This window comes from Nuphar pumila, chromosome 2 (genome assembly GCF_984573655.1).
Source record: "Nuphar pumila chromosome 2, dmNupPumi1.hap1.1, whole genome shotgun sequence".
Classification (NCBI taxonomy): domain Eukaryota; kingdom Viridiplantae; phylum Streptophyta; class Magnoliopsida; order Nymphaeales; family Nymphaeaceae; genus Nuphar; species Nuphar pumila.
In genome coordinates, this window is record NC_143250.1 from 11,646,416 (window position 1) to 11,658,921 (window position 12,506).

Consider the following 12,506-nt stretch of genomic DNA (forward strand, 5'->3'; position numbering starts at 1 on the left):
CTGCCATGAGCAATGGCTTTGTTAACAACTAGCAATGAATGCCAGCAGGCCAATAGCACTGTGGCTGAACATCATATGGTGTTGGTCTTCTTCTTTCCATCTGTGAGCACACACTAACCCTTGCTAGACTCCCTGCATGTGATAATTGATTCTTGCAGATCAGATTGGGCTCCCAATAACCAGAAGAGACGAGTTAACTAGCACAGTTTTATCTTTGTTTGCTTTTTTACTTAGATTAGCACGAAACAACTTGTACATCATGTACACATATATTTGCATTTGATTTAATATGCTGACAAAAATCCAAAAATTTTACCTCATGCCCCAGCTTTCTCATACCCCAAAGAGAAAAACAAAGACCAAAAAATCTCCATGCATTTTGTGCCTTTTTTAACACAAGTTCTTCAGCAGATTATTACTTAAAAGAACTCGCTGATAATACTATTGCAAAATGGAACAAGAAAATTTATAGAAAATTCAGGTCAAATTCAACACGATGATGCATCTTCCCATCAGAAATAGGCATGGTTGTCCAAGAATAAAAGGACTTTTCACTATGAGAAAAATAAAGAACCTCAGATGTCAACAACTGTCGCAGGTCTGAGACTGGTCTTTTCTCATTGCCGTAGCTGCAAAAGAGAAGAAATATTGGAAAAATACCAGTGGAGCAATAGCATGATCTGATACTGTAACATCCATTCTCTTGATGTCAGAACATACCATGAGTCTAAGAACTGCAGTTAGTTTAGAACTTATTGCAAGGTACTTACCATATGCTATGAGGTGTATCATTGTGTGTACCATATATATTGAAAAATTTAACTGAGGGAGGAACCTCTGCTGATGATAAAATTCTCCTTGTTTCATTAGACCACCGCAAGATGTCCAAGTTGAATGGCAATGGTATATCCACACCATCATATCGAACCTGTAAATTAGAAGTGTTCTGTTCAATTTTCATATGAAGTTGACCTTTATCTAGAATGAGAACAGCAATATGACATCTAGAAACTTTTGATTTACATAAATAATTAGACAACTAGATAAATGCATATGCAGAAAAGATGTATTTACACAAGGATATAGTTATTTGTTAAGTCACATGGACTCGGCTAAAAGGTCGACGCACCCGCGTCGACACGCCCAGACATGGGTGCGGCTTCGGACACGGTCAACTAAGTGTCGGACTCGGTCAACGCACCAGGGCCGAGTCCGTCCACATTTTGGACTCGGTCAACTTTGACCGAGTCTATTTTTGTCCATTTATTTTGGTAAGTTTGTGTTGTTAATTCAATAGAATTACTTTTTTATTTTTGCTTTAAAATTTACAATCTTATTATTGTTATATACATATTTATATATATATATATCCGTGTCCCCGTGTCTAAATTTTTTGAAATTGCTCTGCACCCGTACCCGCACACATGTGACATAGGTTATTTGCAAACCGTTCAAATGCAGAAAGAAAAATAAGACTCATTCATTTTTTTTAATACTAAGTTTTGAAGCCATAAAAAGTGAACCAACCACAACGGTCCTACCTGTAATGAAATGAGAAATAGAATGCAAGATAATGCCTCTTATGGTCTTACAAGAACACAATATCAAATAACACCAAGACCACTTATGGGTCAACACAATAGCACATACACATAGGCCACTCAAGGGCCAAGATCATACTTTAAAATATAGGATTTTGTATAACAAAATGCTTGAGAAAGCATTGCTTTTACAAGAGGGGGAATACCCCTATTTATACACAACAAAGGGGCCATAGAGTCATTGGGATACTCCCCAACGGCTAGAAATAGAGTCGTTGGGGAGGTCCCAATGACTCTATGGAAGGATTACCTCAATACCATCCAAGACAAACTAAATTCCTAGTTTGTACAAAAATAAATAAAAATACTGTTCTGCCCCTAATGGGCACAACCTATTACAAGACTGTAAAAAGATGAAAAATACCCCTAATGGGTATTTACTTCTTACAATGATAAAGTATATATATAAAAAATATATATACATGATATATATTATATATATTTATATACATACATATACATGATATAGCCATATATATATAGACATATGTGCATATCTTAACACTTTCCAGAGAAATATGGTATCACAGCATATGATGATAAGAACTCATAAAACCACAACAATTTGATGGCATGCTGAAGCTCCAGCAATCAAAGTGAAGTTACATGTAGAGGAGTTCGGTCATGATTTTTTTCCCCTTTTTTGGGGTGTTTTGGGGGGAGGGGGATGAAAGGGGGCTTCATGTTTAACTCTGTTGAAAGCAAATTGTTTTGGAAAATGGGTAAAAATCCTCCCAGTTCTGCTACGACTAGTAGAATATTTCACTAAAATTTCCAGTGATTTAGAAAATTTGCTGTGCAGATTTTTTTTTTTCACCTAATCTGATGTGGTTTATTTAAAAGAAAAAACACCATATCATTCACTATTCTTTATAGTAAGATTCTTATTAAGGGAAACTTTCAAAAGCACACCTATGTTTCGAAGATTTTCTAAAAAGGCACCTAAGTTTTTGTATGATTAATCAAAAAACCATAAGTGATGTTCTGTCAAGGTTGCTGTGAAATTTGACAGTCACCATTGTTAAATTATGTACCTTATCACCTAATGTAATATATATATATTTTATATATAAGGTAATACATATACATATATTAATATATATGTATATGTATCTACTTTTTATATATATAAAATATATATATTTCTTATTATTTAGTCATAGGGGTAGTTTCGTCTTTTCTTCCATTTTACGCACATTCACCTTTTGAATGTGTTTGTAATTTCTTTTTAGTTTTTCTTTTTTCTTTATTTTTATTTCTTTTATTTTTGTACTTAAAGGAACCTTGGGGGGCCCACTCAAATAGACGTTGGGCCCCTCCAACGGTCACATTTGTGACCGTTGGAGGGGCTCCAACGTCTATGAGTGGAGCCCCTCCAAGGCTCCCTTTTGGGTTGTTATAAATAGGGGCTCTCCCCTTGTATTCTTTTATGGCTTTGAGTCAAAGCCCAAGTTCTCAATAAATTCATTCCATTGTTTTTATGCCTTTGTGCATTTGTGAGTTATTTGTAGGTTGTGCTTTTTGTGCACAAGTGTTCTAAAGTGTTCTTATTGTGCTTTCGTGGTGGGTTCAATATCAAGAATATTAAGGTCTTGATATTAGTATCTTGTTGAAGATACTTTTACATGGTATCAGAGCCTCGTTGGAAGAAAGAAGATCGTGTATCTCGCCTCTTGTGAAGCACCTCGAAAATCGTGCCCTCAAGCTAGTGAAGTTTTTGAGTAAAGCATTTGCTCCGGGCAATATTTTAGAAGCAACTTTCGTCAAGAAAAGGTTGATAATCCGTTAAGGTACGCTTTATTTTTCATCTTCTCCTCTCCATAATGGGTGAAAAAGACTCCCACTTCTCCCTTGGTTTTAAACTTAGTGGTTCGAACTACCATGTTTGGGCCGGCAACATGGAAGCCCATATCAAAGGGAAAGGTCTTTGGGGTTATGTTCAAGGTTCCATATCGGAACCCGAACCCAAGCTTTCTATTATAGAGAAAGGGGAAATCAAGATTCTTGAAGGAGAAGATAGACAAAAGGCCTTAGAAGAATATTCCAAAAGGCATGATGAGTGGGAAATGAAGAACTTCAAAATATTGTCTTGGATTTTTTCGTTCGTAGAAACCAAGATCAATGCCAACATCATCAAATTTAAAAGGGCCTCCGAAGCTTGGTTATACCTTGAAAAAATGTATACGTCAAGGGACTTGTCTCACAAATACTACCTCCAAAAGAAAGCCTTGACTCTTCAACAAAATGATTTATCTATTCGGTAATATTTTGCCGAATTATCATCTATTTGGGACGAGCTTGCCATGCTCGAACCAAAATGGAGCGGAGAAGCTATTGAATTAAGGCACAAACAACTAGAGGAAGATCGTTTCTTCAACTTCTTAAATGGTCTTAGACCCGAATTTGAGCAAATTCGGTCCTCCCTTCTATCGGCTTTTACCTCCCCATCTATTGAAGATGTCATCACCAAGCTAAGTGGTGAGGAAACACGTATGGGGATTAGTAAAAATAATCCAAGTATTCTTGCTACACCTTCTCAAAATGACTATGAAGTGGTTAATGCCATGTCAAGACCCGGTAATAATTTGAAGACCTACAAACCGCCCCATTTCAAAAATCAAGGGCAAAATGATCGATATGGCAAGAGAGATTATAGCAAATTAACTTGCCATTTTTGTAAAGAACCGGGACATATCAAACCCAATTGTCCCAAATGGAAGAAGTTCCTCATCGCGGCTTTAGCATCCCAATCGGAGGAACGGCCTTCAACATCAAATGAACCTCTTTCGCTTCATCAAATTATGGATGCTCTTCAACCTCTTCTCAAAGGAGGCACTTCTGGAGCCGCCATGTCATCTTCTTCCTCTCTTGGTAAGACATCTTGGCTACTTGATTCTGGTGCTTCGTTTCATATGACTCCAAGTCATTGTTTTCTTTCTAATTATTCTGAAAATCGCCTTCCATCTTTTGTCTCAACCGCGGATGGAACCCCTCTTGAAATTAAAGGAATGGGCAATTTTGAAAAACAAGATTTTTTTATCCCAAAAATTCGTCTTATTCCAAAGCTAAACTTAAATTTACTTTCCGTTTCTCAACTCTCGGACTATGGTTGCGATATAAAGTTCTCTTCTAATAAATGTTGGATACAGGATCGCCAGTCCGGGAAATTGATTGGGGAAGGCTCTAGGAGAGGAGACCTCTACTATGTTGATTTTCTTAAAATTCCCAAGAATCAATTTTGTAATGTTGCTCAAAACAAAGATATTCATGTATGGCATAAGAGATTGGGTCATCCCAACATTGTTAAAATCTCTTATTTGCCTTTTATTAAGCATCTTTGTAATGAAAATTTTGTTTGTAATGAATGTATTCTTGGAAAAATGAGAAGTCTTCCTTTTCCTCAAAGATCCATGTTTACAACAAAACCTTTTGAAATCGTTCACTCCGATGTATGGGGTCCAGCTCCGGTGATATCCAAGGGAGGCTTTTCTTACTATGTTATCTTTGTGGATGATTTCACTAGGTTTAGTTGGATATATTTTCTTAAACATAAGTATGAAGTTTTTTCAACCTTTAAAACATTTCATATGATGGTTTTAAATCAATTCAATGGAAATTTTAAAATTTTTAGAACCGATTCGGGTGGCGAATACCTTTCCAATGAATTTAAAAGCTATCTTGAAAACTATGAAATTCTTCATCAAAAGTCTTGTCCCAAAACCCCCCAACAAAATGGGTTGGCTGAACGGAAACATAGGCATATTATTGAAACCACACGAACTTTGCTCATTTCTCAAAATATATCGAAAAAACTTTGGGCGGAGGCCGCTCTTACTTCTGTCTATCTCATAAATAGACTTCCATCTAAAAACTTGAACAAGATTTCCCCGTTTAAAAAATTATACGAAAAAGAACCTGATTATAGCAGGTTAAGGGTTTTTGGATGTAAATGTTTTGTCCTTACTGATAAAAATGACAAACTCTCCCCTAAGGCCATTCCTTGTGCCTTTCTTGGTTACTCTGAAACTCATAAAGGTTTTCGCTGTTATGATGTTAAGAGTGATAAACTTTATGTTTCCAGAAATGTAAGCTTCTTGGAAAATGTTAGTGGTTTCGAAAAACTTGAAACTAATGACGAGAATATAGATTATTCTTTTCTGTTTGATTTATTAACTGAAGATGATGATACTAGCGATGATGAAAATCAAAATGATGAAACTCATACTGATCAACCCATTAATGAAGAACCACATAGAGATCCTATAACCTACTCTCATAGAGATAGGAGTACTTTTAGAAGTGCCCTTGAAAGATATGATAGTGAGTCTACCCCTTCAAGTGAAGGAAATCTTCGTAGGACCGAAAGATCAAGAAAACCCCCTTCTAGGTTCATCTCATATGAGTCTTTTTCACCAAAATATAGAGCCTGTCTAAGCGCCATTCACTCGTACATAGAACCTAGGGATTTTGATGAAGCACGAAAATACCCAGAATGGATAGTTGCTATGAATAATGAACTTGAAGCCCTAAAGAAAGCAAAAACCTGGGAGTTTCAAGACCTTCCTAAAGATAAGAAAGCAATAGGGTGTAGATGGGTATTTAAAGTCAAAACTAAGTGTGATGGGTCTCTTGAGAGATATAAGGCCCGCTTAGTTGCAAAAGGATATGGTCAAAAATATGGGATTGATTATGAGGAGACTTTTGCCCCCGTTGCTCGGATGGTCACCGTCCGATGTCTTATAACCGTTGCTTCAATAAATAAATGGAACATCTATCAGATGGATGTTAAGAATGCGTTTTTAAACGGAGATCTAAACGAAGAAGTATATATGGATGCTCCTCCTGGAATGGAGTATCCTAAAGGGAAAGTGCTTCGTCTTCGGAAAGCACTGTATGGTTTAAAACAAGCTCCCAAAGCTTGGTATGATAGGTTTAACTCCGTGATGTTAGATAATGGTTTTTCATCATGCTTTACTGATACTGCTTTGTTTGTTAGAAAGTCTAATGCAGGGATTGTTATTCTGTTGCTATATGTGGATGACATGCTTATTACTGGGAGTGATTCTAAAGGGATTAAAAGCATAAAGTCCATTTTAAAGGATAAGTTTGAAATGTCTGACTTGGGTTTCTTAACTTATTTTTTGGGTATTGAGGTTGCATACTCTCATAGAGGGTATTTTTTGTCTCAAACTAAGCTTGCATCTGAGATTATTGACAGGTCAGGTATTACAGATGATAAAGTTTGTGAAACTCCTGCTATAGTAGGAGCAAAAATGAAGATTGATTATGGTGTTCCTCTCTCCGATCCTACTCCCTACAGGCAACTCGTAGGCTCGTTGATGTATCTAAGTATCACCAGACCAGATATCTCACATGTGGTGCATACGGCAAGTCAATTTCAGCATGCACCAACTTCTGTTCACATGGGTGCTATCTTACGTGTCGTAAGATACCTAAAGCACACTATTAATAAGGGAGTTTTTCTGTCTTCTTCTTCTGAGTTAAGGTTAATTGCTTATACTGACTCTGATTGGGGAGGTGACCCAAATAACCGTCACTCCACCACTGGTTTTTGTGTTTTCTTAGGAGACTCATTAATCTCATGGAGATGCAAGAAGCAGCAAAAGGTGTCTCTATCATCAACTGAAGCCGAATATCGTGCCATGGCAACTACTACCATGGAAATTGTTTGGATTCACCAATTGCTGGAAGACATGGGAATCACTATTGAAGGACCTACCAAGCTTTGCTGTGACAACAAAAGTGCGATTTATATCGCCAAAAATCACACCTTTCATGAGCGGACCAAACACATAGAGATGGATTGTCATTATGTTCGAGAGGCGTACCTCAAGGGAATCATTGACCTTCCATATGTCACGTCCGAATATCAATTGGCGGATTTCTTCACCAAAGCCTTGTGTGCTCCGCGTTTCAACTTTCTTCTTAGCAAACTTTCGGTCATCCTGCCCTAAGTTTGAGGGGGGGTGTTAAATTATCTACCTTATCACCTAATGTAATATATATATATATATATTTTATATATAAGGTAATACATATACATATATTAATATATATGTATATGTATCTACTTTATATATATATAATATATATATTTCTTATTATTTAGTCATAGGGGTAGTTTCGTCTTTTCTTCCATTTTACGCACATTCACCTTTTGAATGTGTTTGTAATTTCTTTTTAGTTTTTCTTTTTTCTTTATTTTTATTTCTTTTATTTTTGTACTTAAAGGAACCTTGGGGGGCCCACTCAAATAGACGTTGGGCCCCTCCAACGGTCACATTTGTGACCGTTGGAGGGGCTCCAACGTCTATGAGTGGAGCCCCTCCAAGGCTCCCTTTTGGGTTGTTATAAATAGGGGCTCTCCCCTTGTATTCTTTTATGGCTTTGAGTCAAAGCCCAAGTTCTCAATAAATTCATTCCATTGTTTTTATGCCTTTGTGCATTTGTGAGTTATTTGTGGGTTGTGCTTTTTGTGCACAAGTGTTCTAAAGTGTTCTTATTGTGCTTTCGTGGTGAGTTCAATATCAAGAATATTAAGGTCTTGATATTAGTATCTTGTTGAAGATACTTTTACAACCATTATACCCTTAAAATATCTAACTTATTCCTTGACTAATTTAAAATACCCAGTGTTAATTTATCATTCAACATAACCCTCCAACTACCATTTCCCCTTCCTCCCTCGGTAGAGAGAAACAAATTTGGCTCGGTTAGAAATTCAAAACAAGTTAATTGATATCACCTCAACCCAAGGCAATCTAAGAATTCAACACTCACACCTTCCATTGTTTGGATTTGTGCAATTTGCAACCTGCTCCCATATCTTAATAGATAAGGTCTTGTCATTCTTCACCATTCCAATTGTTACGATTACAATGAACTAAACCATCTTTCCAACACTTGAAAAATCTAAATTCCCAGCATCTTATATCACCTTCCTTAATTATATGATAAGCAAAATTCACTGGAGAAACAATTAATTCACAAAAACCAAATTAAAAGGAACATCTATGGCGACACCTGAATAAGGAGTTGAGGACATATAAAGCTTGTCAAAAGGATTTGCTTAGGATTTGATTTCTGGAAAAAAACCAGGCCTTCTGTTTCATTTATCCTCGAAGTATCAGCCACAATAGAGAGAGAGATGAGGGTACAATGGTTTACTAAACTTCATAACTGAACTTGGGTTAATAATAACCCAGATTATCTTGTCAGAAGTTTGTTTTTTATCAACTGAGAGAAAACTTCGCTGTCTTCAGCAGTTTTCAAAACTTAGTATAGACTAAACTTAGGTGCATTATTGAAATTTTCCCTTTTATTGATTAGGTAACACATTTTGTTGACTGGTTTTACTGTTGCTTCTATTTATAAGATTAATGGTTGCTTGAATGAGTGTTTTATTGCTGGAATCTTATAAATATGTCTCTATCACCATTGTCTTATTCAAGACAGCATCTTGATGCAGCATCAGGGACAGCTCATATAATGCCAAAACATTTTAAAGAAGAAAAACAAGCAATTCACCAATCAGAGGAACATCTGAAGGCAACCACCAGAAAGAAGTAATTGGTTTGAGTTAAGGTCCACAAAGGAGTTAATTAACACCAACTTTCTCCATGAACCTAGCAAACAACTGAATGTAGAAAGGGAATCAGAAGACTATGAGGAGCTTAGATGATATCAAGTAGGCTTTCAAGGTCATGCACGGCATCCACCCAAAGAAGCAGCAGCTGCCATGATGAAATAACTAATGAATCCATTTAATCTTGCAACTTTAATCCAACAAGTGAGAAAACGAACCTTATTGTCTGAAAGAGCTTCCACCATCACAGAGATGTATTCTGACGGTTTGTATGACTCCAGCTTAGTGCTCAAGTTCCCATCAGCATCAACGATCTCTCTCCATACTTGCAAGAGTGGAGCAGTAGACCATTTGAAATCAGGACAAGCCATTAATTCATACATTGAAGGACATTCAATCAGCTGACAAAAAACAAGAGAAGAAAAAATTGGTAAATGTCCAAAAATAAGGTGCACCAAGTTTTCACAATGTTTCCTTTTTGAGGCAACATTTTACATGATTAAAACGAATGTACCTATTACTTTGAGAACGATACAGGCCTTCTAGAAATGGGATTTCAACTAAAATAATTGCAAGGAGTATACACTATGATCTGCAGTCCATATATAAGAAGAGATACATAATGACAAACAGAAGAGCATAATAATGCAGAAATTTTCCTAAACTGACATTCACTTCTATTTTAATAATGCGACTCTTGAATATATCAAAACAGAAGCACTATTTGCATCTACATCGTTTTGGGCATCTTATCTGACATCCAATGTTTAATACATGTTTGTCCAGAAAGTTAAGCTCAATTTTTGGGAGAAAAAATATAGGACAAAGTCCCCATATATCTTGAGATTCAAAGGATGGACAAGCAAATTTCTCATTGGCAATATTTCTATGTTAACTGGTAAAAAAACAATATCTAAAACAAATATCGTAGATAAATAGGGGATACTATGAATTGCTAATACTTGCAAATCATGATGGACACTCATTAGTCATTAATTAGCTGAAGAATAGTCTAAACAATAAAAAGCTGCAAACCAACTCATTATTTTTAAAATAAGTATCTCCATCACAAACTTAAATACAATCAATTCATTTACAGGACTGGGATTAATATCATTTTGCCATTAAAAATTAATAAAACAGAAATAACAAATGAAGAGATGGTGATCAACTGATCATGGGATTTTTGGTTTGTGAAAGTATGAAGATCATGCAGTGAGGAAGGGAAATCCAAAACTTTGGGGTGGTCAAGCCTGTCAAAGACCCAATAAAACATCATACATGCACTCAATTTTCATAGTACCAGATTGCTGTAAGTAGAACAGCCTGTTATTCAGTACTCAAATATAATCATATAGACTAACCATATTCATGAATTACTCATAGTAACACGGGAAAAATGAATGCAACGCAAATAATGATTTTACAATTAAAGAAACAATAAACTGTCTTCATATCCAAGAAGGCATCAAAAGCCACAAATTATTATGCATTAGGAGATGGATTACACATGCATACATGCATGTACATAGAACTGTATATGTATCTATTGAAGAATATGTGTTTGAGTAGATGTGGAATCTAAGCTCAATTAGGTTTTACCATGCTGCAGGAATTTCCATTCATATTGAAGCAAAAACTAGGATCCAGTTCACTTGAACTGCCTGATCAAACGAGTGGCCTGCAGCTTTAACTCAACAAAAAGGCTAAGTTAGGTATGAATTCTCTCCAATAATGAAATGAGGGCTTCTACTTTCCTATCAGCAAAAGTTAACTCTGACCCAAGTATCCATCTTTTCAGAAAAAGAGGACTCAATGATAGAATTTCCCTCTATTAGTAGAATTCAGTTATACAGGAAAACAAGAAAACAAGCAAACAAAGGGTGCTACCTAAGAAGGGGGAAGATAATAAGGAGGTATTGCTATTTAACATATAATGTTGTAGCATGAATTTAGACCTTATTATGCCAAAGTTTATCTCAAAGTTCCAGTGAACATGAATTATGTCGGGCAGGGAAGCACTTTTAATGCTTCCAAGACCACTTCACATAATAAAATATTGGATCCGTTATCCTTTCATGAAAGGCAGTTTCTCATCCAAGGGCACTTACATCCTACATCCGCACAAACAAACAGCTTGCAGATGTTCCCATGGACTCTTTTGGAGACGCAAAGGTGCTACTTTTGACAAGCTTGGTGACATGGATAGGAACTAGATATAAGTAAAAAAAATAAGATGAATAACTCAGAAATGGGTCCTTGGTCAAACAGTTATATGATGAAATATATAAGAAATGCATACTCCATGATTTGGCCATCCAGTCCTCAATAGTTCTTAATAATTGATTATCAAGTGCCTGTATGCTATGATGCAGGAAAGCCAAAGCTCTCCAAGAGTTCAGGTAACCAATATTCAATCCACAACTCATTTTTTCTTAAGTTACCAATGTTTTATACATATTCAAAATATTTTCTAAGGCCAATGACAAGAAACTAAGAACTGAAAGACTATACAGTGACTGACCATTCAGTTCAGGCTAAATTTGGCCTGTTATTAGTTACAAGTTAAGCACGAGCAGTAACTAACTAGAACTAAAAGAACAGATGATGGACATAAACAACAGTACGAGGATATGCAGTCTGATATATTAAAAAAAAAGTAATAATATACTCCAAACATATTAGAGATGACAAGAAATTATGAAATCAGATAATCACCTATTTAGTAAAATATGAAATCCAAGTAGATGAACAACCACAAAAATCTAAAGTTCAATATCACACTCAGGATCTTACCAGCTTATGCATGCTCCATTTAGAGATGAAAAGGTTTTGCTCCCATCCAGTGATAAAAGACATTCCACTCAATAGAGATGATGTAGTATATCCAGGTGCACCTACACCAAAAAATTATGGTGTACAAAGAATGCTCATTAAAAAGCTGCAACATCATTGAAAATTAGAAATAACAAGAGCAGCACTTCACAAGGAAACTCATATAGAGGGATAAAAAGGATTTGCCACATGACCCAAAACATGGGTATCACTACTGAACAAAGAACTAAAACATAATTTGCTCTTGATGGACATAAATGAGGATCATTTTTGGACGTAACCCGGAAGAACAGCCATCCTAAACTCTCTTAAACCAACAAAATTCAACCTAGGCTTGCTCAAAATCATTGTTGCACAGACACTTCACTTGGGAATCCTGTACCGACATGACACGACAATCAGACACTTCACGGACATGATATAACACTTCATCAACATAGTCAAAACCAGCTATTTTCTGTTAT

At 36.0% G+C, this 12,506-nt stretch overlaps 1 protein-coding gene across 2 annotated transcripts in view; it reads right to left on the bottom strand.

The window, feature by feature from the left end:
* The window catches only part of LOC149844763 (lecithin-cholesterol acyltransferase-like 4), a 62,048-nt gene that overhangs the window by 9,190 nt on the left and 40,352 nt on the right, over positions 1 to 12,506 (bottom strand). Inside the window, exons 6-9 of one of the 2 annotated variants that reach the window (XM_089995258.1) lie at positions 12,004 to 12,104; positions 9,426 to 9,608; positions 771 to 928; positions 575 to 629 (exon numbers count right to left, since the gene is read on the bottom strand). In XM_089995258.1, coding sequence (XP_089851384.1) covers positions 575 to 629; positions 771 to 928; positions 9,426 to 9,608; positions 12,004 to 12,104 — 497 coding nt within the window. The remainder of the gene's footprint in view (positions 1 to 574; positions 630 to 770; positions 929 to 9,425; positions 9,609 to 12,003; positions 12,105 to 12,506) is intronic. The other variant, XM_089995259.1, reaches the window with a different exon arrangement.